This window comes from Pelodiscus sinensis, chromosome 27 (genome assembly GCF_049634645.1).
Source record: "Pelodiscus sinensis isolate JC-2024 chromosome 27, ASM4963464v1, whole genome shotgun sequence".
NCBI classification, from domain to species: Eukaryota; Metazoa; Chordata; order Testudines; family Trionychidae; genus Pelodiscus; species Pelodiscus sinensis.
In genome coordinates, this window is record NC_134737.1 from 15,872,875 (window position 1) to 15,899,146 (window position 26,272).

Genomic DNA, 26,272 nt, shown 5'->3' on the forward strand with positions numbered 1-26,272 from the left:
CAGGGAGTTTGGATTTTGACTTTTAAATTCCCCTTTCCAGCCTCAGCCGGCTTTGCATTGCTGTGCAATGCCTGTGTGTCTTGAGAACAACAGCTGCGATTCCCCAGAGGCAGCTGCATTTCGGTGGTGGGTGAAACAATTTCTATATTTAATCTGCAAAGTGGGAATCTGTTTTCAGAGCCTTCTGGATGAAAGGAGCTATATAAAGGTAATTCATTATCTTGATTCTTATTATCCCTAGCTGAATGTCCTGCCTTTTGCAGAGCTGAGCAGAGACAGGAGTTTAATTTTTCTTCTGCGCAATTGAATTTGGCATATTTTTTTTAATTTTAAGATGGTATTTAAAGATGCCTTAACTGTCATGAGGCAAAGATTTACAGGCAGGGATGTAAGAACGGAAATTTCTATTGAATCACTCAAGGGCTCTCAAAGCTCTTTGTAAGTGAATTCATGTTCACTAGTACCCAGGGAGAGAGCTTGGTCTAATTAACCCCATATTACAGATAGGGAAACTGAGGCACAGCAAGTGCCCTACTGCATCTATGAGAGAAGAGGAAAGGGTATGCTGGTTCCCTCCACTTCCCTCTTAAGCTGGATACAGAACCCTGAAGTAGATTTCAATGGAAAAGTTCATCCAAAATATTTGTGTTGGAATGTGCTGATTTGTAGACCGTGTACAAACAGTTTGATATTAGGGTGGCCAACTTTCTGATTGCAGAAAACTGACACCCTTGCCCGTGCCCCGCCCCATCCCACCCCAATTTGTTGTTGATAATCAGCCACCGTTCCCAGAGAGAGACACTTCCAAAAGTGAAGAGGGTCAGTCTGCCCAATCCTCAGCTGGTGCGAGTCAGCATTGCTCTGTAAAGCTCAAGACATTTCACACCAGTACGTGGTACTTTTGGTAACATCACTTTTTCTGCAAGGGCCTGGGACCAGCTGGGAGGAAAGAACCCAGTTCAAGTGTGACCAAGCTGCCACTCGCCTGTGTTCTTCCCCACCGCAAAAAGGGAGAAGAGGTGAGAGCGCTGATGGCTCAGAGGCAAATGAACCATTTCGAAGGGTGCAAAGACCTTTCAGCTGTTTTGTAAGTCCTGAAGAGAAAAGGCAGGACCTGGACTCCCATGAGCACAGTTACGGAGCCTGAGTCAGCTGCCACGGGCCAGTGTGGGTGTCTAATTACATGTAGGCATACCCAGCCTGGCAGAAAGGAAGTGCTATTATTCCCAGATGGGGAACTAAGCCACAGAGCGCCTGAAGGCCAGACCCCAGGTAATCACTAGAGTGAACAGCTAGATTGTCAAAGGAATCCTGCACAGGGGAGGTTCCCCCGACTCCTGCACCCCGTAGCAGCCAGAACAGACTCCACCAGCCAGTAGAATAGAGGGAGTTTATTGCTTCTCCGGGATACAGCACAGCACAGATGTCATCTGGTTCCAGGGCAGGCCTAGGATGCTTCAGTCCCCCTTGAGATGGAGGAGACTGGGCCCTTAAATCCTAGCCCCTTGCTTAGGCTGCTTCCTCCATGATTCTATACAGAAACTCAACTCTCTTCCAGCCCTGCCCCCCAGCCAGGGGTTGGTCTCCGCCTTCCTCCCTTTGTCTCTCTCCCTGGGAGGCGACCTGTCGGACAGGTTGGGAGCCCCTGGCCTAGTGAGTCATCCGCTGTCCTGCTGGGCCATGCTACAGACAGCCGCCAGTGGGGGTCACCCACTGCCCAAGCCTAGCCACCAGCAAGGCCCCCCCACTACGCCACACACGGGTCTCCGGCAGGAAGCCTCAGGGCCTGGTCCACCTCATCACAATGCCACACAGCTCGCAAGAGATCTCCTGGAGAGGTAGAGCTGTGGCTCAGCTAGGATGTGGGGGAGCCCTGACTCATGGTACATAGGCAACAGCAAGTGGAGAGGGGCAAATCCCACAGCTGGGGCAGAGGAGGAGGGGCCTGTCAGTGCCTGTAGAGAACATGGTAGTCGGTGAAGTTGTCAGGGTCCAGCAACACAATCTCAGAGCTGGGTGGACCTGAGAGTGCCCCGGCTCAGAGATCGCTCTCTGAACCCTTCTCATCAGGCAGCAGGGCAGTTGGACTGGGAGAGGCTCCCAGGGAGGCACCAGCACCTACTCCAGTGTGGCGTGGGGTGTGTGCGATGAATCCAACCCAATGGGGTGGAGAACACTGGCCTGCCCAGGGTGAGGAGCATGATGGAGCTAGTGTGAGACAGGTGCAGAGCCAAGCAGCCACTGGGCTTTGGGCTTTTTCTAGGGCTTTCCAGGGCCAGATTTTTGGAACCTCACCCTCTGAAAAACCAGGCCCCGTACAGGCAGGGGCTCCGAGCGCACAGAGCACTGGAGTGGGATGAAGAACATGGGATCTGCCACTGGCTCTACTGCTGGGCAAGATGTTACTGTTGTGTTCCTCAGTTTCCTCATCTGTAGACCAATACTGACCTCAGGTGACGGATGACAACCCCCCGCTAGGAGCTGAGTACCCATAGCCATGAGCAGGTGTTTCCCTGCCATTGTAGCATGTCCCTGGGTTCGTTGCCCTTACTAACTGATTTCAGCCACTGAGAACTGCTGAGCCCCATGAAATCTGACACGCCAGCTCTAGGGATGTAAGCGAGCAGTCGAGTACATGCTTACCCGATAAGCCTAAGCTTATTGGTTAGTCTTCTCGACTACTGGCACTTCCCCCATGCTGCTGCCTCTAGTGGGGCCCCGAGGACAGAGGCTGCTCCGTGGGAGGCAGAGCTCAGACTCCCACAGACAGGGGCTGCTGCCACCACACAGAGGCAGCAGCTTGAGGCAGCAAGCAGCCAATTTTTGAGAGGAGCTGGTTTTTCAACTGACTCCCCTCGAGGACCGGCTCCCACCTGGCACCCCTGTGATACCCCCAGGGACTAAGACTAGTAGAGTATGGCAAAGATTTCATGCGGTTACTCAACTACTCAATTCACCGAGACCGAACATCCCTAGCCAGCTCTGAGCTGCTGCTGTCTGCCACCCTGCTCCAGGATCATCCTTTGGCAGGGCAGCATATGCCACCAGGGGTGGCAGGTGCTGTACTGCTCCAATCTGCTTAGGGACCCTCCCTGCTCCCGCAGTTGAATTGGTCTCCCCGGAAAAGCCGCTGTGGCTCCCTGCAGTCTCTGCTCCCATGTTTGCGGACCCAGCCCTGTGATCAGCCAGCTGGTGTCACGTAGCCTTGTGCAGTGGATGTTTGTATGACCCCAGGCTGTAAGGTAGTTAGCACCAGCACCAGGCTCCGAGCTGGGTGAGGGTCCCAAAGGCATTCAGGATAACAGGGTCATGAGCTGGCAGGTGTCTGTGTCAACACTGCTCTCTGGTGGTCACAGGCTGAATGGCCCAAGCGAGTGTCGCTCCCTGGACTAGATCCACAAAGGGAACTTGAGCAGCTCCGCAGTGCAATGCCTGGAAATAAGCGGCAGAACGGCCCCTTGTGCAAAAATGGTGGCTCATTAAGTTTGCAAATGAGGTACAGCGATATTCATCACCGCACCTCATTTGCATATGTTCTGGCACAAGCGAGCGCTCTGTAGACGTATGTTTGTAACTGCAAGTCTGTCATTTAAAATAAATAAGAAAACCGAGAGCCCTAAAAATTAAACTTCCATAGCAAATTGGACAGAGGAATTACTGGGGGTCGTGTGTTAGTTACTCTTCTTAGCGTGCTCTCGCTTGGCGTTTCCTGCTCTCTCACACATGCCAGTCCAAAGAGTCCCACCTCACGCTCAGTCCAAAGGGAGGCCCATGTCAATTTGCCTTACCCTGCACCATAAGCTGATCGATTAGTTCTTGTGCCAAGGGGTCAAACTGACTACTCAGCATCAGATGTGCTCACTAGCAAGGAACCTACATGAAGAAATGCGTCTTGACTCAAGGCGAGTTATTTCAACTCCCTCCTGACAATCTGAAAGCTAACGTGCGAGGCAAAGTAGGGAAAGGAAACATACATGGGACTAATGAGCTGCAACATGTTGATCATAAAAGGAAGCATGTGCAGTGGCACTGAGGGTTAGAGGAACAACAATTGGAAATTGTGATCCTTGGCTCACATCTCTAGGAGAGTTTGTTCTATTGGTTGGAGCAGAGGACTGAGTCAGGGAGCATGAACGAGCAATTAGAGCAAGAATGGGGCTTCAGAATTCCTGGATTCTATTCCCAACACTGCTGCTGATTGCCTAGATGATCTAAGCTTTGTTTCTTGTTTTACCCACCTCTAAAATGGGCATAATTACATTTGTCTGGCAAAATGGCTGCAAGGCTTAATTAGAAAACGTTTTTAAAGCACTTTCATACCCATGAACAAAAAGTCCTCGATGCCTGCTAAGCATTGTTGGGCCTGTCAAAGGAAGATTTAAAAATAATGCACCACTAAAAGGAATCATCTCCAATGACTGCAATAGTAATCCAGTTCTTCATAGGAACCTTTCAAGTCAGGATGCCCTGATGCATGTTAAGGGGAATATAATGATATTTACATTTTCAAGGATTCTGTGATGGAGGCTGCCAGAGGGAATGGTTTCTTTTCTGGCATTACAGTACATTAATGCTTTGTTATTCAGTCTCAGCCACCGGAGTAGGCCCCGGCTCCCGCTGCCACATGGCAGGCCCTAGTCCCCCCGCCACACAGCGGTCCCAGCCCCTCACCACAGTAGGCCCCTCCCCCCACTGGACCAGGCCCCAATCCTGCACTGAAGCAGCCACCTCCCACGCCACTCACCTTCCAGCAGGAAGGCAAGTGCTGCTGCACAGCTCTGCAAAGGAGGTGCATGGCCACACAAGTGTGCACCTTACAGGGAACTATGGTGTCTGTGCCAGGAGGGCTTTGTGTTCCCCCTGTTCCCTGAGGCTCTGCTGGACATGGAGCCGGGCCCACCCCTGCAGCTCTTACTAGGTGTGTGAGAGAAGGGGGCTGGGAGCTGCGGGGCAGCTTCAACCCCCTGCGGCAGCAGCAGGAGCAGCAGGAGAGACGGGACCAGCTGGCTTGCCTGTGCCATGGCTCTAGCCAGAGGAGCAGCGACTCTGCCCTGCCCAGCTCTGGCTTTCTGCCTCCAGACCAGCCAGGAGCAAGGAGAGAGCAGGCATGGGTGTGTTCCTGGGGCTGCCCTGCACTTCCACTGAAGTCTGTGGGGGGGGGGGGGCACACAACATCCTCAGTGCTGCCCAACTCTGCCAATGGGCTCAGAGGCTTCTGCTGCACAGGGAGCACTGGGAATCCAGGACTTATACCTGCCGCTCCCAGGGGTAAGGGGCATGCTGGGGATTGGAGCTGCTACCCAGTTGGGGAGAGGTGTGCCCCATGGATCAGGGCTTCAGCCTCATGGCGCTGGGAATTCAGTGTGGGAGGAGCCACAGGGATCAAGATCTCAAGCCCTGCAGCAGGTGCTGAGGATCGTGGATACAGTCCCACAGCCTGAAAGGACTGGCAGACCTCCCACCTTTGGAAACCCTGCTTTAGGGTGCCCACAGGGAGGGCTGACATAACCCTCTGACTCACCCCCACACCGTCCCCTCTATCACACACAGCCTGCCTCTCCTAGGCTGTCTACACTGCGAGCCTCTTGTGGAAGAACAAATGCAATGCTCATTTGCATATGCCCCACTCTCATTTGCATTTCCTCTTCCTTTCCCTTTCGCGCATGGTTTTCTACACAGCGCTTTTTTGCGCAAAAGGAAAAAGAGGAAATGCAAATGAGAGCATGACCTATGCAAAGGAGCGCTCCATTTGCACTTGCTCTTCTGCAAGAGGCTCGTAGTGTAGACACAGCCCGACTGGCCTCTGCACCCTGCCTGAGAGCGCCACTTGCCGGCCACAAACAGCAGGCTGCTGAGGCGTCACAGACCATGAGTGACCAGCAGGGGGAGTGCCAGAGCTGAAAATACAAGACAAGTCGCCCGTTTTTTAAAAGTCAGGACAGCTCCAACAGTGTTTAAATACAGGACTGTCCCGTTAAAAACGGGATGGATGGTAACTCTAGGTATCCCAGCTCAGGCTCCGAGCCACTGCTCCATGTGGTCCAGGAGCAGAGAGTTGTGATGCATTCACACCCTCTGGGGTAGTGTTGCTTATGTGGTATTTTGAAGAACTGTGCTGGAATTGCAAGCTATCACGTAAGCACCGTGGATGTTTCCTGGTCCTGTTTGCAGGCTCAAGATGGGCTGAGTTGGGCGGGATGCCTTAGGGAGCAGCCTGCTTTGTCTCTGTTTGGGTCCCGTGTGTTACCAGTCACAATTCCAGGGTGCATGCTCTTGTGTCAGTGCAACCTTCCAGCCACTGCATTTTATTTCACTTCTGCGTGTGCAGATGGAACACCTCCTCCCCTCCCCACTCCTGTGGCCTGTCCTAACTTGCACAGCTCCATCTCTGTGGAATTCCACCCTGGCCGGGGGGAAAACTCCTGATTGACTAACACCCACTGGTCGCTTTCCATGGAAAGAGCAGCCAACCAGAGCTGCTGCAGGAAGCAGGCAAGGCTCTACCCTCCACCCCAGGTAACATCGTTTCCACAGGTGAGCAGGTAGAAAGCTCAGCCACTCAGAGCAGAGATCCCCTTATGCTGTGCAGCAGGGAGCATGGGGAGGGCAGTTCATTAAAGCAAGTAGAGGGTAAAATTGCTCACTTCTGGGGCCAGTCACCTGGGGCTGCATGATCCCAAGGGTTACTTTGCCTGCCATGGCTCCACTTCCCAGCATGCTCTGCTCCAGTGTGGTCCCTCTGGAGGCTGCAGTTTGTAGAATGCTCTGCTCCAGCATGGCACCTATGGAGTCTACAAGTCCCAGCATTTTCTGCTCCATCACCCCCAAGCAATCTCACCCCAGGCCAGCTGGGGCTTGCGGTTACGGCACACAAATCCCTACTGCCCCACCCTGACTTACGACTGGGCTAGTTGAGCTGTGAGGGCTGCAGACTTCGTCCCTGGGCAAGTTTCCCAGATGTGCCCCTTGGGCCCTTTGGTTTTGTCCCACTCTCCTGTGCAATGCTGGCCCCTGGGCCCCTGCAGCCCTCCCCTCCAGCACAGCAGCTGCAGCGTGATGCCAGCCCATAGTGGACATAGTTGAGATTGGCCCTATACCCAGCTACTTGTGAGCCACACCCAGGGGCTTTGCCTGCAAAGGGCTCCATAAACAGCTTCTCAGATTTCTAGCCCTTAGCTCATTTCCCAGCACCTTGAGCGGCCTGGAGCCCTACTCCCAGGGCAGTCCTCTCAGCCCTGCCCAGCACGGACCCTCATCACATTCCCTGGGCCGCTTGACTGGGCCTGCCGACAGAGGAGTTGCTCAGTGTCACTGCAGTCTAACGTAGGAGACTTGTCTCATTTTTCAGGTGTAGGTGAGCAGGCGGGGAGGCGTCTTGCTGCCTCTTTCTGATGGAGGCAGCAAGTGGGGGAAGTGACTAGTTAACTACCCAATAAGCTTTTGCTTCTCAGATAAGCGACTAGTTGCTTACATCCCTATTAGGCATATGTAAAAATTTTCCACCGGCTCACCTAAAACACTGCTGACAGATAAGCCCTTTGCTCCTTTAATAAAGCATGAAGCTGAATGTGTGAAACACGTTGGGATAAGAGAAGTTTATGTATCCAAAACATGTAATGTTGATTTAATAAAAATGATTATGTCCTTTTGTGTATTTAATTAAATCCCAATTACCACCCTAATGCAGCTTGACACAAATTACAAGCAATAACTCGTTCACCACTTTAACCTACTAAACATGTAAACTTAATAAGGATCTGAAAATATTAAGATATATAATTATTTAAGCGAACAGGATAGTTGCAGCACACCCGCCTAGGTAGCAAAACGATGTACTAAATCTAGCGTCAAGGCTCAGTCAGCTTGGTTTAATGGTTACATCAGTCAGTGAGAATGCCCCTTTCTTCAGAAAATAGCAGAAGGACAAATGGCAATGATTATCGTCAGTGATTTAAATCAAGCCAGCTTTCTGCAGAGCCGGGGCTGGAAGTACTGGGAAACTGCAGCCACTGGACAGCTGTGTTGCAGCCAGGAATGCTGCTGAGTGGAGTGCAGATCTTCCATTTTTGGCCAATAAGGACGCGGAGGCTGAATGGTCATCCAGTTGCATGTTAGGCTGCAGTGCCTAGTGTGCAGTCCCCATGATGGGTCACTGCAAAGGGAAAGGTGCCCAGCCATCTCAGCCTGAACTCAGTGGGGAGCAGTGACAAGAGTAGACTCACTGAGCTGTACCGCAGACTGCCTGTACCTCACTCTACCCTGCAAGAAGGGATCAGCTCCTTGCTTCGTTGCCTCCTTACACCGGCACAGACTCTTGAAGCAGGCAGATCCCATTAGCTTCTGAGGGCCCAGAACTGTAGGCGGCCAGCTGGCAGCACCAAACCCACCAGGGGTCCTAGGGAAAGTTCAGTGCAACCACTGCTCTGACAAGCTCTACTGCAATAGGACTGGAGCAAGCCAGAGAGATTTTCTTCCTTGCCAAGCATAGACAGTGCTTTGAAGGCAGGCAAGTGAGCACAGGACCTGAAAGCTTCTTTGGGGCACCCTCTAGAATTCAATGGCCCCTGCAGGGAATCCTAGACATTTGCAGAGTACTACCAGTGAGTGGAGAGATTTCTTCTGAAGAAGTCACCTTTGCACATGCAGTGAAACCAGACCCCTTTCACCCTGGGTCAGAGATCACAGCAGCAGTGAACTTGCCTCAGCGTATTGCAAGAGCAGTCCCCATGAAACAAAAACCAATCCTTGTTTGCTTACCTGCCTGTTGCCCCTGTGTTAGAGAACCTCTATCAATCAGCGGCCCTGGAGCTATTACGATTCCCCCAGCAGATAAGTACACTGTAGGGGAGGCTTTCAGTGGTATCTGAGGCAGACCCTGAAGACATTACGTCAGTGGGAATATTCTTTCACTGTAAAAGAAGTTGTATTCAAGAGACACAGGCCCATTGACACTGCGAAGGCCAGCCCCACATCAGCAACTATATTCTCTACAGAATGTATTTGAGATTAAGAAAATCCATGTATTACACAGCGTATACAAGAGCAGGCACACACACGCGCCTATCACCATACAAGTCTCCCGTGACAAGATGCTTTAAGAGGGGAATGAATTAAATTTCACAGAAACTCAATTCTGAGAGATGATTCAGCCTCCCCATCCTAGAGGCAGGGAAGACGTGGCTCCAGGAAGGCGTGGCTTCTCCTTACAAGTTCATTCTAAAAATGAATGACATTTAAGCCTGCTGTGGTAGGTTCTTGGGTGCTGAGGAAGAAGTTCCTGCTCCCGCACTCTGAGCTCAGCTTGGCACTTTAATCATGTGCCCCCGTACTTTAGTGCCCGACGATTAATGTGGCCTTTGGGCTGCCTTGTGTAATAAGACAAAGGTGGGGACTGCCCAGCTCAGAGAGCGTGTTAAAGGGGATGCTGTCAAACTGGCTTGGCCCAACGTTTACCAACAAATGAGGGCACCGGCTGTTAAGACTGTCAGGATTAGAATCTTCCTTACCAACTCCCTCCCCTTCACGGGAGAGGGTGCTACAACCCTGGTTTTGCACTTTTCCTGCAGACACACAAGAGCCACCCTGCACACTGGATTGCTGTGCAGTTATGAACATGCAGGCTATCTGCTCTGTGTGGCCTTTGCATGAGACTGTTCCCTTACCACACAGAACAGAGCAGAGAGCATCGGGGTGACCCAGTGGGTACTTACGCCCTGGGCCCACCAAGCAGAACAGGGTTCAGCAGGGGTAATTTCAGGCCATGAGACTTTGACAAGAGACCTTCCCCAGGATGGCAAGAGGCAGCTCAAAAGGAACAGCACTGCTAGTACCCTCCAAAAGGATTTAGCTCCTGGGCAGCTGTAGACATTTTAAAATCTACTTTGCTTTAAAAAAAAAAAAAAAAAAAAAATCTGCCTGGAAGTAGGTAAACGTGGTTTCAAAGTAGGTAAGTGTTGGGCCTAAGCCGCTGGCCAATCCAATGGGAGATGCAGGTTTAACGTGCTGCAGTGCCAACAGAGGAACTGCAGACGTCTCCATTCTGGTCTAACCCGATGGGTAAGCCTTCAGAATCTTCACATCATCTGCTGGGCGATCCTGAGCATTTGTCTCCACCATGCCCACTCTGTTCACCATCCCGATCCCTTGGCAAACACGGCCAAAGATAGTGTGCTTCCCATCCAGCCACTGGGTTGGTGCCAAGGTAATAAAGAACTGACTGCCATTCGTGTCTGGGCCTGCGTTAGCCATTGCGAGGATTCCTGCACCTTTGTAAAAAAGAATACGAGTTAGTAACCTGCCCTTCAAGTGCATGTGAAGCCAGCTAAAACCAAACCAATTTAAAAACCGATCACTCTCTTCCTAAGCCAATTACTTCTAGTAGGAACCAAGGATCCAGTCATGTGGCTTAATTAGCAGGATCAAATCAAACATGAATTTAAATACAGCAAATAGATTCTTGGTTACTCTCTACTCAAATGAAACATCCTTTGTGGGCTCAGTTAGGGTGGTTTTGAGCCAATGAGGGTTCCAGATTTGTTTCCAGAAAGACTCCAGTGCATTGTCACTCCAATAGAAACAGAACAGGCCCGAGAGACCTCAGATGCAAGGGCTCCAAGAGCTGAATTATACTGTAAGCATAGTATAGCCACTGGCGGCTGATGGGGCAGGCAAACTGAGCCCATGCCCTGGGCACCGTAGCCAGGGGTCTCCACTAGGAATGTTAAATTGTGTTTAATCAGCTAATTGAGTGGTCGATGGAATTTCCATCAACTACTTGATTAGTCGACAACATGGGGAAACTGCAGAGTCACTGTGGGGTTAGAGCCTGGCCCGGGAGCTCACCCCGCTGTTCTGCCTTTTAAGTGGATTAAGAGCCTGGCAGCTCTTAATCGATTTAAAAAGCAGAGGTACAGCCGGGGGACCCGGCACGAGCCAGGACAGCGGAGTCCCAAGCTCGCGTTCAGTCCCACACTGCACCGCTGCCTCCCCTGCAAAAAAGCGTCCGTGCCAATCTAGACCCGCTTTTCTGCAAAAAAGCCCCGATCGCCATTTTCACGATTGGGGCTTTTTTGCGGAAAACAAATCTCAGCTGTCTACACTGGCCCTTTTGCGCAAAATCATGCCAGTCTAGACGTAGCCTCTGTGTCTTCTTTTCATTCTGCCACCCCCTGCTCTGAAGTTTAAACCCAGATGCCAAAGATCTCCTTTGGACTTTCCTTTCCTTCCTTCCCCAGCACAAATCAGCAGTAGATGTGTGCTTAGAGGAGGGAGACACACATGTACAACCTGGCTGGGAAGGAGAGAAACTTAAAAAAAAAAAAAGGGGGGGGGGGTTGCTCCAGCCCATGATTAATACCATGCCTATGTCAACAGGGAACAGACACTAAAAGAAAGAAAATAAAAAAGGGAAGGGAGGAAAATGTACCGGCACAAAAAAAGCAGCAACTGGGGGCTGCAGAATGTAAGGGAGGAAGGAATCCCTTAGCCGAGAAAAAAGGCTGACTTGCTCTTGACAAGCCTGGAATAGCTGAAAACTTATTTAGGGAAAAGTGACATGATTTTTTTCCCCTTGTGGATCTAAGTATCTCCATTGTTGTCTCTCTAGTTGGAAGCTTCAGGGGGTAGCTGAGTTAGTCTGTACAGGATAAACTAAAAAAAAAACAACATGGTCTGGTAGCACTTTATAGACTAACAAAACATGTCAAATGGGATATGAAAATATCAAAGGGAAAAACAAGTAAGCAGAACTGGCAATCTGTAAGCACCTGAAGACTGGCTAGTTAAAAAGATGAAGATAAGGATCAAATGACAGCAGTAGATAGGAAGGGTACAAACAAGAATCTACACAGACAAATTGCTGTTTATCAACCTAACATTCAATAAAGATGCAATGTCCCAGCCATCTCTCTTCTCGATTGAGGCCACCAGCATGAGAATTGAACTTGTGGATGAATAGTACAGGCAGTCCCCGGGTTACGTACAAGATAGGGACTGTAGGTTTGTACTTAAGTCGAATTTGTACTTAAGTCGGAACTGGCATCCAGATTCAGCCGCTGCTGAAACTGACCAGCGGCTGACTACAGGAAGCCCGAGGCAGAGTTTCTCTGCCCTGGGCTTCCTGGAATCAGCTGCTGATCAGTTTCAACAGCAGCTGAATCTGGATGCCTGGGACAGAGCAGCTGGGGCGCTGCTGGGTAGGTCTCCGCAGCGCCGCACCTCAGCGCTGCGGGGACCAACCCGGCAGCACCCCAGGTGCTCTACCCCAGGTGTCCCCAAGTCAGCCGCTGCTGAAACTGATCAGCAGCCGATTCCAGGAAGCCTGGGGCAGAGCAACTCTGCCTCGGGCTTCCTGTAGTCAGCTGCTGGTCAGTTTCAGCAGCGGCTGACTTGGGGACGCCTGGGGCAGAGCAGCTGGGGTGCTGCCGGGTTGGTCCAGTAGCGCCAAGGAGCGGCGCTGCGGGAGCAACTGGCAGCACCCCAGCTGCTCTGCCCCAGGAGTCCTGAGAAAAGCCTGGTCTGCTGGAGAGAGGGGGGGGGGGGGGGGGGGGGGGGAGGGGGAAGGGGCGCACTAGCTGCACCGCCCCCCCTCCCCCCACAGCAGACCATGGAGACGCGAGCGGCGGGACCAAGACGCGCCACGGTCCCGCCGCCCGGGTCCTCCGCAGCTTCGCTCTGTGTCTCCCTGGTCTGCTGGCCCCCCCCCAGCAGACCAGGGAGACGCGGAGCAGCTTTCCTCGCCCTGGAGGACCTCGGCGTGTCTGGACGGTCCCGCCGCCCGCATCCTCCGGGGCGAGAAAAGCACGGTTCGTAAGTGCGGATCTGACATAAGTCAGATCCGCGTAACTCGGGGACTGCCTGTAATTCCAACACCTCTCTGTGTATTTGACTTGTAGAATTGGATTGTGATAAGACAGCCACCTGGAGAACTTTTAAAGAGTGATTAGGTAGACTGAGGTGCTCTCCAACAGGTTTCTGTACGCTCCCTTTACGTACAGCTGATTTGTGTCCATTGATTCTTTCCCTTCGGGACTCTTCAGTTTGTCCAATATGGGCAGTGGGGCACTGCTGGAATAGATCAAATTACTGGATGTGCAATTGAATGATCCTCTGATTTGGTAGCTTATGTTGTTGGCTCCACTAATGAATTCGCTTGTATAGTTATGTGGGCAGAGTTGGCACCTCAGCTGATTGCAGGGCTGGGTTCCTGGATGTTTATGATGTGGTTGTGTAGCATGGTGACCAGAAAGAATTCATTTCAGGTTGGGGGGTTGTCAGTAAGTGACAACAGGCTTTTCCCTAAAGGCCTCAGAATGAGGGATCATTTTCCAAGATGGATTACAGGTTGTGTATAATGCGTTGGAGGGGTCTGAGTTGTGGACTGTATGATTCTATCTGCCATTTAGCACAAGCTGTTCTGCTGCTGTTAGACCACTGATTAACTATCTTTAGGAAGAGACTACTTAGCTGAAAACAGGATAGTTGCAGCATCATTTTGCAGGTTTCAGGGTCACAGCTTCTCAATTCCATTTGTTGAAGGAAGAGAGCTACCATGTCATTGTTTATTCATCTGCATGGGACCCTAGTCGGTTAATTTTTCACTTCCTGACCACAATCCCTTTAATGCTTCACTTGTCATTAAGAACTACCAAGCCTGCAGCACTCACGCCACCCATACTCCCAATGACTTCTGTATAAGGACTGTGAGACTGAGCCCTGAACTGGTGCTCTGCCCAACCTGCACGGTTAACACAACACAAATACCCACACAAGTCCATCAAATGGCACTTACCTGTAAATTTTAGTTCTGGATGAAGTTCATCTTCAAACTGCTTCCCATAGATGGATGCGCCCCCTCTGCCTGCCCATTGGAGAAAAGCAGATATGTCAATACAGAAAGCCATGGCAGACATTCAGGGCCACTCTCATTGTAGGGATTGTCACATGAAAGTCATATGTGCGTCCTGCAGCTTAGCAGGCCTAGGATGGAAGTTTCCATCCCTGCTGTACCCAGCTTAGCATAACCTGGGACCCTGCAAGCCCAAACAGCAGCTGGGTTTTATCAGCTCTAACCTGTGCCTTGAGCTGGGAAACTACTGAGCAGTAAATAAGTTTGACCTTGGTCTCAGCCCATAAAAATGATAAGAATGGCATTGAGCCAGGGACGTGCACACCCAGTAAACAGAGTATAAAACCTGCCCGCCCTTTTGTGAGTTCCACCAGAGACCTTTTCCCTTGGAAGGTGCCCTGGGTCCCCTAGCTGGAGCCACATCCACTCCAGCTTGGTGCAAGGTGACCGGAATGGAACTCCCTGCAGACCTGAAGGGGCGTAAGCATTTCTAAGTGCCTGTTGCTCATGTATATGTATTGCTTTGCCTATGCTAATTATTTGGATTAGTTTGCAGTAGTTGTGTATTTGCCAGTATTAAGGCTGTAATAGTAGTGACGTAGTAAAATTAATAAAAGCAACTATCTATCCCTAATCGACTCTGTCTTTAAGCAAATCCACAATCCTATTGAGCCCTGCCCCTGTGAGCGTCTGGGCTGTCCGCTGCCCGCGCATTCCGCCGCTTTGCTCCCCATCCCTCTGGTCTGCAGACCAGGGGGACGGGGAGCAAAGCAGAGCAAAGCGGCTGAACGCGCGGGCAGCGGACAGCCCAGACACGTCTGGGCTGTCCGCTGCCCGCATGCTCCGCTGCTTTTCTTCCTCTCCCTGGTCTGCTGGAGAGCAGGGAGAGGGCCCCGTTCGTAACTGCGGATCCGACATAAGTCGGATCCGCGTAACTCGGGGACTGCCTGTAGTTTGTGTTGCCTGTCCCTGTACCTTTTCCAATTCCAATATACTACTTCACTAGCAGGGTAGTAAAGCACTGGAATAGGTTGCCTAGGGAGATGATGGAATCTCCATTCTTCAGTGTTTTAGGCAGGTAAGGCACTCTATTTGAGTGTTTCTCGACCTTTTTTTATAAAGTACCCCCTTTAAAAAATGAAAAATTATAAGTACCCACAGTACCAGACACACATTTGTTTAAAAAACTTAGGGCAATGAAAGTTTTGGGTGTAATAATAAAGCGCTGTAAAACTTGAAACAAAAATTCAGTTTTCTCTAAATTTCAGTTGTGTTGATGTACCCCCCCCAGACTTCTCTCGAGTACCCTTAAGGGTACTCGTACCACTGGTTGAGAAACACAGCTCTATTCTACTCACCTAAGTTGTGCCTCATCATCTGTCCTGCTGCTTATGCCCAGGTGAGCTGGGCATCCTGTATATACTCTACACCAGCGGTCTTCAACCTTTTTACACCCAAGATCACTTTTTAAATGACAGAACAAGCCAAGATCTACCTCCCCATCCTTCCCCCAGGACCCAACCCCTTTCTTGAAGCCCCGCCCTACCCTCTCTATTCTCCTCTGCTCCATCACTTGCTATCCCCAACCCTTATACTGCTGCTTTTTTACTGCCAATTCTTCTGTAGGAAGAGGTTTTTCCAACATTTGGCCTGTCTAGACATTTGGCCCCTGGGAGTGACGCACAGCTGCAGGACTTCTGTCCACCCCACGGGAAGCTGCCACTACCTCCATTGTCGCTGGAGGTAGGTAGTGGGGCTTCTTGGGGGTGGAGGGAAATGGAGGATCCGGAATGCCTTGCGATCGACTGGTTGAGGCCTCGTGATTGATCAGTTGATCGCGATCAACGGGTTGGTGACCGCAGCTCTACATGCAGACTAAAGTATAGATGTACCATGATGTGGTTGAGGTCACACAAGTAATCTTAATAGGAGCAGAGAGTTAGTTGAACGTGGTTTTCTCCAAATCCCGTTTTTGCATCCTAAACACTAGGCCAGTGGTCATCAACCAGCAGATCACGATCTACTGGTAGATCTTGGAGCCTTCTGACAGGTGATCCTGACAGGTTTGATCGGGAGGCTGTCAAATGCTGGCACTTCATCTGTCCCTCTCAGCACTGCTGTGCTGCTCCTGCCTTTGCCTTGGAGCTGCCCCCAGTCCCAGTAGCCTCTTGCGTGCTGTGCAGGGCACAAGAAGAAGAGGAGGAGGTGCTGATGTCAGGATGCACCTCCTTCCACCCTGTACCCCTTCTCCACGGAGCAGAGTGGGGGCAGGGATGGAGAGTTTACTGGCTGCTTTTGGGAGTGATGCAAGGCCAGGGGAGGGGTGAACCTGCCTTAGCCCCCTTCCATCACCACCCAGAAGCCACCTGTGGTAAACAGCTCCCAGCTGGAGCCTGCATTCCAAACCCCGCCCCCCCCCCCGAACCTCAAACCCCTGCCCTAACCCTGAGTCCCCCTGCACCCAAACTCCCTCCCAGAGCCTGCACCCTGCAACCATCCTGCACCTCAACCTCAGCTCAGAAGCCCTGCCACACTCCGAACCCTTCAGCCCGAGATCCGAGTCCACATCCCCTTCCCCCGCGCCCCAACCCTCTCCCTCCAGCCGGAGAAAAGTGAGAGGGGGGGGGTGAGCAGGGGGCCCGTGGAGAAGGGGCCGGAAGGAGGCGGGGCAAGAGAGTGGACCCTGGATTGCACGGACCCCGCGCTGGGCCCCGCTTCAGCGGGGAGGGGCGGGGCACGTGCCCGCGTGGCTCAGGCGCGCGCGCTCCCGACGCGGGGGGGAGGGGCGAGGCCGCCCTACCTGTCCCCGTGGGGTCGCCCCCCTGCACCATGAAGTCCTTGATGATGCGGTGGAACTTGGTGCCGTTGTAGTAGCCGCGCCGGGCCAGCTCGGCGAAGTTCTTGCAGGTCTTGGGCGCGTGTTTCCAGTAGAGCTCCAGGACGATGGTGCCCATGCTGCGGGGGGGCCACAGGGTCAGGGCGCCGCCCCGCGCCGCGCGCCCCGCCCCCAGACCAGGCCCCCGCCCCCGGCGCGACCCCCGCCCCGCGGCTCCTTACGTGGTCTCCATGGAGACGGCGGGGGGCTGCCAGGAGTCGGGAGGCACCGCAGCCATGCTCCTCGCGCACCGGAACACTCCGCTCAGAGCGCCGCGTGACGTACTTCCGTTAGCTCAGCCAACCGCCCCCCTCCTCTCGTGGAATAGGGCGGGGCCCCCTGGCGGCCAATGAACGCTCGGCTCTGAAACAGCCCCCGGGGGGGGGGGGAGAGGCACCAATCAGCGCGCTGGGCGGCAACGGTGTTATTGTGACGTACAGGAGGGAGAATTCGAATTTAGCCACGCCCCTTCCACGCGGCTGTGTTTGCTGCGAGGAAGCGGCGCCTCGGGAAGGACGGAGGGTGAGTGGCGGGCGCGGGTGGGGGTGGGGCGGGGGCTAATGCATTGTAGTGGGGCCATGGGCTTGGACACAGGAGACTTGGAATGGGGGAGGGGTTGGGAGGAGGTGGGGTGGGGGGCTGGGCTGGGGGGGTTGGGAGGAGGTGGGGTGGGGGGCTGGGCTGGGGGGTTGGGAGGAGGTGGGCTGGGGGGGCGGGGCTCGGGGGTAGTTGGGCTGGGCTGGGGACTGGAGGGTGGCTGGGAGGGGGGGCTGGGCTGGAGGGTGGTTGGGAGGAGGTGGCTGGGCTGGGGGATGATTGGGAGGGGGGGCTGGGCTGGGGGGGTTGGGAGGAGGTGGGGGGCTGGGCTGGGGGGGCTGGGCGGAGGTGGGGTGGGGGGGCGGTGCTGGGGGGTAGTTGGGCTGGGCTGGGGGGTTTGGGGGGAGGTGGGCTGGGGGGGCGGGGCTGGGGGGTAGTTGGGCTGGGCTGGGCTGGGGGGGTTGGGGGGAGGTGAGGTGGGGGGGCTGGGGGGTGGTTGGGGGGGAGGTGAGGTGGGGTGGCAGGGTTGGGGGGAGGTGAGGTAGGGGGGGCTGGGGTGCATAGGGATGACCCACCAATGCACCCCGGTTAATACCCTGCAATGGACCCAGAGTCTAGCTCTCCCCATTGACCCGTAGTTTTGTGTGATGTTGCCTGTGGCAAAGTGGAGGGAGGGGTTATTGTTCCCCTTCCCCTGTTTTCCTCCAGCTCAGCTGGGAGGTTGGGCCCGAGCCTTGGACGCTGGAACTAGCTGGGGATGCACAGACTTGGCCCCTGTTTTTCCAAAGGTGTGGAGGGACTTTTAATTTCCACGGGGGCGGCCGAAGGGGAGGTTTCAATGTCCCTGCACTCAAGCACAGGAACACCAGAATTGACCCCCACTCTGACAGCGGAGAAGGGCGTAATAATTGCCCTGTGGAGGCTTGCAACGCCAGACAGCTACCAGTCCGTTGGGAATCGGTCTGGAGTGGAGAAACCTGCAATGGGGGCTGCTGTTATTCAAGTAGCTAAGGCAAACAATGCCCTTCTGCTACAGAGGGTAGTGACTCTGGAAACGTGGATGGCTTTGCTGCAGTGCAGATCCCTAACTGCAGTGGGGTGATAGAGGGAATGTGCATCCCCATCTTGGCCCCCAACCATGTTGTCAAGGAGTAAATAAACAGCAAGGTGCTGTAGGCGATGGCGTATCACAAGGGCCATTTCACTGACATCAATGTGGGGTGGTTGGGAATTGTGCATGACACGTGGATCTTGAGACACTCCTGCCTATTCACAAAGCTGCAAGTTGGAACTTTTTTCCCAGACTGGAAAACTAGAATCAGAGAGGTGGAAATGGCAATATTGATGCTTGATGACCCAGCCTACGTCTTGCTTCCATGGCTTATGAAACCATATATGGGCAGCCTGGACCTCAGTAAGGAGCAGTTTAACTACAGGCTGAGCAAGTGTAGAATAGTGGTTGAATGTGCTTTCGGGCATTTAAAGGGAAGGGTTACTAATCTACTGATTAGGTTAAACCCTGACAAATGCAACATTCCCTTTATGGTGGCAGCCTGCTGTGTGCTTCATAATATTTTTAGAGCAAGGGAGAAAGTAATCTGTCAGGGTAGGGCTGTAGTAGTGTAGTCTATTAACCGATAAGCAAGAATGTACAGGTTAATGCTGTAGACTACACGCATTCTCCTCCCACCCCTTGCCAGTAAATTTTTTTTTTTAGCAGGCAGGTCAGCAGCCCAGCTCAGTTCTGGCTTGCGATGGATCTGGGCAGCAGCACAGGGCGACAGGCAGCTCATCCGCAAGGGGAGCTTGTTTTTAAACTGGCTCCCCTCACGGACCAGCTCATCCCTGGCACCCTGCATTGCTGCCTCTGATACAGAGGCAGTAGCACTGTGTGGCAGGGGACTCCTTTGGAGTGAGACAGGAGCTATGTAATAGTCGACTAACTGATAAGGATTCATGAGGTTACTCGACTATTCAATTAACTGATATTTAACATCCCTAGTAGGGGGCTGAGGCAGAGTGCCTAGCCAGAGATTTTGAGTGGCCAGACACCAGGGTAATAAGGAGAGCAAAGCATGGCGCAGTGCAATGAATAGCCAGTTTTAGGAGTCATGCACATTGCTCTCAACGAAGTGCCCTTGCATTCAGTGTGTTTGCCTGTAACACCCCCCCGTCCCCCTCCCCCACAATACAAGCAATAAAGAAACTTGTTCAGTTTATGCTCCTTTATATTTTCCTGTTTTTATATATGGGTAAACTGAGGCACTGAGTCGTGATGTGACCTTCCTAGGGTCTAACTTGGAATCAGCCACAAAAGCAGGAAGACTTTATTTTAAATAAAGGGTGGTGATAGTGGTGGTTTTTAACTAGATCAGTGACTTTTTTGACAGTTTAAAAAAACTCAAGAAGGTCTATTTTATTTCCTTATTTAAAGGATTGTTTGCAGACACTCAATGGGGTCAGTTCCCAATTATCCACTCTGAACACAACTCCGGGCTTTTTGTTGTGGAGACCTCCAATCAGGGGCATCTTATGCAGCCTGTCCATTAGCAACCAGCCAGAAGCCAGAGCAGAACTGGAAAACCAATGTAGTAAGATGCAGCAAATGGTGGAGAAGGGATTAATGTGTGAGTGAAGCTAGCACGTCTTGCCCAAGGGAGGAATAAATGTTTTATCTCTTCTTAGAAAGGGAATCCCTCACTTCTCAAGGCTAAGCTGATTTGTAAAGAGAGAGATTTGTAGCAAGAAGAAGGGGCATGAAAGAACAGACAGCTGGGGAATAGCTGTTTTTTGTGGTTCTTAAGGTGGAAATATTTAGTGTTGAGATGATGGGGGTGTGATGTAGTGGGGGGGCTGTCTGCTCTGTAACCCGGGGTCCCCCTGCGCTGGATGTGAGATTCCCACTGATTCACCCACATGTGGATTGGCCCAGACACCTAGTCCCAGTTTGAGCAGTTAGCAGAACTCAAACCGAGGGAGAGACAAAGGAAGGGAGACAGAGATGAACACCTGGCTGGGGGGCAGGGCCTGAGAGCGAGGCAGTTTCTGGCTGGGAAACATGAAGGGGACAGATTAAGCTGAGGGTTGAGGGGGCAATGGACCCCCTACCCCAAGGGGTCTGAGGCATCCTGGCCCTGACTCCTGTAACCACATCACGGCTGTGCTGTAACCTTCTCTATTTGACTGGCTGGCGGAGTCTGTTCTGGCTGCTACAGGGGTGCAGGATCAGGGGGTCCCTGACTCGCCATCACGGGAGATATCTGAGTATCCTGCTCCGACACACAGACCTGGAATGACTGTGTGGAGAGATGTTGTTCCCACAGCACACAAGCCTTTGGGAAGTAGATATGCTAGTGCTGGCAGCTGTAAAGGAAATAAGAATTGTCTGTGAATTATAATTGCCTCAGGTTTGTTGCAGTGTTTCTCAACCAGTGGTACGAGTATCCGTAGGGATACTTCAGAGACATCTGCGGGGGAACATCAACACAACTGAATTTTTGTTTTAAGTTTTACAGCATCTTACTATTTTTGGGCTTTTTACACCCAAACATTTCATCATCCACCTGACTATGATTAAGTTGTTTAAACAAATGTGGTGCAATGGTGAAAAAAATTTTGTGTGGCTGAAAACTAAGTACTGTTTTTTTTTTTTTTTTTTTTATAAAGGTGTTCTTTACACAAAAAGTTTGAGGAAACTCTGTCCTAGAGTGTCACAGTTCCCTTCTGAGTAGAGATGTGAATGGTTAACCAGTCAGCATGATTATGATAACTGATTATGGTTAACTGAGGAGGCTGCAGGAGGCAGGGGCTGCTTCAGCTTGCTTCCCATTTAATCAGTTAACCAGTTAAACATGAATTTTAACCAGTTAACTAATTAAATGGGAGTTTACATCTCTACTTCAGAGCCTCCCTTCCCCCAACATCTGTAGAGGCTCCAGAGCCCAGCTGTGTCTCAAACACTGGTTTTCTGCATAGAGAAGCCAGGGCTGGTGTTAGGAGGTAGCGAGCAGGGCAACTTCCCAGGGCCCCCCTCTCACAGGGGTACTACAAAGCCAAATTGCTCAGACTTCAACCCTGGGTGGTGGGGCTCAGGGCACTGGAGCCAGGGCCATGCCATGGGGCTTTGGCTTTCTGATCTGGGCCCCAGTGATTCTAACGCTGCCCCTGCTTCATGGACCCCCCCCCCAACCTTGCTTGTGCCCCCTCAAGGGCTCTGGACCCCTATTTCAGAACTCCTGTCCCAAAGCATATTATGTAACCACTGTCCCAGTGCAGGGTAGGCTAAACTGTGACTTACCCCCACCCCCTTCGAACGGCACCACTCTGCTTTGAGACGGTGCTAATATAACCATAACTCTAACTCCATGTACCTGGGGCAGGGTTGGCAACGTACAGCACGTGTGCCATAAGTGGCATGCAAGATGATTTTGTGTGACATGTGCAGCATGGCTTAGGGGCTGGGCAGCCCGGCATGCGGAGCAAGCAGCATGGCCCTGCCCTGGGCTCTGTGTCCCTGGGACATGCAGCTCCCAGGAGCTAAGGGGTGATCACCCCTCCGCTGCTGTCTCCCCCCGGAGGAGGCGGGGCTGGGGCTGCTCTGCGGATTGTGGTGGCGCAGGTGGGTCACATGCTGCTGCTACCTCTGTGTGGTGCTGGGGCCCAGACTAAGCCGCAGCTGCTCCCTGTGAACAGAGATACCCTTCCCCAGCACCCCGTTGCACCCGGCCAGGGGCTGGAAACAGCCCTGGACAGTCCCAGGCAGAGGACTGGGCTGGGGAGGGAAGTGACTGTGCTCCTGGGTCCAGAGTCCATTCTGCCACCTGTATCTTCAGAAGAGGGTGTTTAAGCTCTGTACTTCCATTGAAATCATTGGGGGGAGGGTGCCTAAATACCTTGATATATTTGTAGACCTGGGCCTATGTCCTCAAAGCGGATCTTTGATTGTGGTGAATGAGACAGCACTTAGGAACTCCGCTGTCGGCCTTGGGGTCCCAGTCACCGGGGTCTCTGAAGCTGCCTCTAGCTGTGCTTCAGCCTGGGATGGTGAAAGGTGTGGACAGAGTAAGGCAGGGCGTGTACAGCTCAGTACCCCCACCCTAACAGCTGATCCTACGCATTGAAATTGGTCAAAGGAATCCAACACAGACTACAATTGCAAAGTTCTTGGTTTGGGCTTGAAGTAGTGACGGAACAAACTGGCTTAAGTCAAGTCTTTTGTTCCTTCAGATCACTCTGAGATTGTGAAGAGCTGCCAAATGGACTGCAGATTGCTCTTCAGTCGACTCTGTACCATGCCCTGGATGAGACGAGAAAGGGAAGTCGATGGAAGAGTTTCCTCTGTCGACCTCCCCACGCCCCCACCCATCATGTACCTGGAGGTGTGTAGCTTAAGTCAACTTTCTTCTGCAGTGTTAGAATATTCCCATTGGTATAAATCCACAGTCCAGAGCTGGAGCAGTAGAGAAGATGGAACAGGAAAGAAGCAAGTAGGGCGATGGTTTTCAGAGCCTCTTATATCTTCTGCCATGTGGAGGGAATCCTATTGTTCTTGCTGTGGAAAACTGCAGTCCACAAAATGAAGCTTGTCACAAGAGCAGTCAGATGGGAAATCATCTGTCCATGCATGACTCGGTTTTTTATAGGTAGAAGCTATTGCCCACATGCTGGTGAGAATGTTTCCAAAGGGTCTTCAGATGTGGATTGGCCTCTCCCGAGGGTCCCTTCTGAGTCAGTGCTTCTTGGTGGGCCATTCAGCTTAAATACAGGCAGTCCCCGGGTTACGTACAAGATAGGGACTGTAGGTTTGTTCTTAAGTTGAATGTGTATGTAAGTCGGAACTGGCTCCAGATTCAGCCGGTGCTGCTGAAACTGACCGGGGCTGACTACAGGAAGCTGGAGGCAGAATTGCTCTGCCCCCAGCTTCCTGGAATCAACCACTGATCAGTTTCAACAGCAGCTGAATCTCAAGCCTGGGACAGAACAGCTGGGCTGCCAGGTAGGTCCCTGCGGGATCAACCTGGCAGCACCCCAGCTACTCTACCCCAGGGTCCACAACAAAATCCTGGTCTGCTGGGGTGGGGGGGGGGGGTGGTGCACTAGCTGCGCCCCCCCCCCCCCCCCCCAGCAGACCAGGGACATGGGAAGCAAAGCCACAGCGGGGTGCTGCGCCTCTAAGGCTTTGCCAGAGCAAAGCCTCAGAGGCGCAGGACCCCTCCGCCTCCCCGGCTTTGCTCCAGGTGTCCCTGGTCTGCTGGAGATGGTCCCCAGCAGACCAGGGGCACCCGGAGCAGCTTTTCTTGCCCCGGAGGTCGAGGTGGTGGGACGCTGCGCTCTGGGTGGTCCCGCTGCCTGCGAGCTCCGGGGCGAGAGAGCCCCATTTGTAAGTGCGGATCCGACATAAGTCGGAGCCGCGTAAGTCGGGGACTGCCTGTACTCCCTTCACAATAGGCTGGCCAAATGCTTCAGTGGTGCTACTAGGATTCAGATACATTGATTCGCAAGTACATAGACGTGGTCATCACTTTGAGTACAAACATTATCCATCATATAAATAGCATAATCAAACCAGCAAACCATCACTGCTTCATAAGTATCAGAGGGATAGCCAGCTTAATCTGTCTGCAGAAACAATGAGTTCTGTGGCACCTTAAAGACTAACGGATTTATTTGGGCATAAGCTCTTCAGACATTTGACATGCCACATTAGGTATAAGATTTGTTGCATGTATATAGAACAGTGACTGCAGTCTGGTCGTGTATAATCAATATCACAGTCCTCCAGCAGCTGTCCCATTCCCTGGTCACACTTGGCTATGGAAGGGGTCAATGCACATCTGATGAGCTTTCCTATAAGCGTTCAGACTATCGTAGGACCATGGTGTCCACCTGCGAAGATCTGTGTCGTGCATGGACTGGTGACTTTTCTCATGTGACTGGACGCCATCTTGTTGCTCTACACTTGTTTACAGCAAGAACAATGGGAGTCCCGCCGCATGGGAGAAGATATAAAAGGCCCTGGGAAATCCACCATTTTACCTGATTTCTGCTCCAGCTTCTTTCCTGCTTAAGCTGCTGGACTCTCACCAACGGGATGTTCTAACAAAGGGACCGAGATCCTTCCAGAGACTTGACTTGAGCCAGTAATTTATTCCATTGCTGCTACAAGCCTGGACCAAGAACTTTGCAAGTGGTGTTTGCATTTGATTCTTTCCTTTAACAATTTTAACTTTCTTTTATGAATAAACATTTGGATTTCAGATGCTAAAGGATTGGGAACAGCATGATTTGGGGCCGGACCTGAAGTGTGTATTTATATTGAGCTGAGCAGGTGACTGGTCCTTTGGGATCAGAAAAACCTTTTATTGGATGAGACTGGTATGAGGAATGGTGCTGTTGGTGGTGCAGGGGAACTGGAGTGTCTGAGGTAACTGCAAGACAGAAGTGTTCGTCTGGGGCACCTTGTGAGTCAGGGCTGGGTAACCTTTCTTGGGTTGGGTGCCGCTGGCCCACAGAAATAGTCAGGGGTCACACACAAGTGAGAAGCCAAAAAGAAAACCCCTCACAAACGTGGCCCCGACTGAGAAGCAAAAAACACTCCCCATAGTCCCCTTGTGTGCAAGAGCTGTGGGGGGCGGGGGACAGGATAGCAGATCTTGTGTGCTCCAGGCCTGTAGCAGGGCGGAGGGAGGCTGGAGTACCAGCGCAGGCTCCCCAGTGCTGTGGGGAGCCCTGAGCATGGGGGCCAGATCCAAGCAAGCCGAGGGCTGCGTCTGGCCCCTGGGCCTTAGGTTTCCCACCCCTGTTGTAAGTGAAGGGTCCCCAGTTTGGGGCTGTAGCACTAACAGCAGCCCAGCAGCCCTCGGGAGTGCGTGGCCCGCGACACCCACAGCGCCTGTGGGAAGTATTCGGTGCCAGCGCCTGAAAGCCATGTCCATGGAATAGGATCTTAAACTCCTGCCCTGCCAGGCTGCTGAGTCAGGGTATGTCTACTCTACAGCGCTATTTCGAATTAACTTAATTCAGAATAGTTAATTCAGATTAAGCTCATTTGAAATAACACATCTACACACACAAACTATTTCGAAATAGCACATCCACACTGAGTGGACCCTGAACCGAAGTTAAGGCTGGCCAGAACCAGTGCCGGCAGGGCAGCAGGTTAGGACTTAGTGTGTGGGGCTGAGCCAGAGCTGCCCCTGGGCACGCCGGTGCGTCTCGTGGGCTCGTTGCCATCAGCCCAGCTGCAGTTGCTGCTGGTTGCCATCCGGGGGGGTCCATTGGGGGGCTGTCAGGATCCAGGAGGCCCTGAGGGAGAGCGTCCACCCCGAGGAGCCCTCAGAGCTACTCTAGTCCTCCCCACCGGGGGCTCGTGCCCCATTCCTCCCTCACGTCCTTCCACTTACCCCTCCCTAGCCCCCCTTCCTGATGTCAAATAAGACACGTATGTTCACAAATAGAAACTGGGATTATTGAACAAAACTGGGGGAGGGGGGAATGAACTTCTGGGGAGACTGGCAGAGGGGAGGGGGAAACCTGGGAGGAGGGAGCTGGAAGGGGGAAGCAAGGGGAAGAAGGGGGAGGGGAAGCTCAGGGCCCAGGGTTGGGGGTCTCGCTGGATCAACTTGGTTTTCATGCAAACCTGCTCCTCAGTTCGCATGTGGCCTTCAGTGGCCAGGCTGGCAGCTATCCTGCCATAGACGGTCGCGTTCCTCCGTCTAGTGAGGAGATCATGGATGTTGGGGGCATCCCCCCCAAACTTGAATAAGGTCCATGATCTCCACCCTAGACCAGGAAGGCACTCGCCTTCTCCAGCCTCTGTCAGGCTCCTGGGAGCCGGCAGACTGCTCCTGGGGAGCGGTGGAGGGCTGGCTGCCAGTGGCTTGCTGGCTCATGTTTTGGGGCCCCTGGGTCAGGTGGCTACTGCTGGCTCTGGGCTGGCAGGCTTGGAGCTGACACAGGCCCTGTGGCCAGGGTCTACCCCTTCAATGGCTCCGGGGCTGTGGGAGAGGAGAGTA

General features: G+C 52.6%; 2 protein-coding genes across 7 annotated transcripts in view; one reads left to right on the top strand and one right to left on the bottom strand.

Moving 5' to 3' along the window:
- LOC112546788 (proline/serine-rich coiled-coil protein 1) overlaps positions 1-26,272 on the top strand; it is a 61,037-nt gene that overhangs the window by 15,078 nt on the left and 19,687 nt on the right. For 2 of the 6 annotated variants that reach the window (XR_012897913.1, XM_075910444.1), the window contains exons 1-2: positions 17,180-17,243; positions 22,485-22,636. The exons of 1 other annotated variant lie outside the window; for it this stretch is intronic. Coding sequence is in view for 1 of the 5 variants with exons in the window: in XM_075910444.1 (XP_075766559.1) it covers positions 22,581-22,636 (56 nt within the window). In the remaining 4 variants the exon portion in view is untranslated. Of the gene's footprint in view, positions 1-17,109; positions 17,244-22,484; positions 22,637-26,272 lie in introns of those variants that run through there. 3 more of the 6 variants (XM_075910446.1, XM_075910445.1, XM_075910447.1) reach the window with 3 other exon arrangements.
- On the bottom strand, positions 9,904-17,062 carry PPIL1 (peptidylprolyl isomerase like 1). The gene is made up of 4 exons (XM_075910450.1): positions 16,904-17,062; positions 16,647-16,801; positions 13,790-13,858; positions 9,904-10,265 (listed from the first exon to the last, which is right to left on the bottom strand). Exons 1-4 carry the CDS (start codon positions 16,957-16,959, stop codon positions 10,045-10,047), a joined length of 501 nt encoding a protein of 166 aa, XP_075766565.1. The 5' UTR covers positions 16,960-17,062; the 3' UTR covers positions 9,904-10,044.

Coding starts and splice junctions, on each gene's coding strand:
- PPIL1 (XM_075910450.1), bottom strand. CDS start 16,959: ATGGCTGCGGTGCCTCCCGACTCCTGGCAGCCCCCCGCCGTCTCCATG. Junction 13,859..16,646: donor GGGCGACCCCACGGGGACAG/GTAGGGCGGCCT, acceptor TCCAATGGGCAG/GCAGAGGGGGCGCATCCATC. Junction 10,266..13,789: donor TCCAGAACTAAAATTTACAG/GTAAGTGCCATT, acceptor TTTTTTACAAAG/GTGCAGGAATCCTCGCAATG.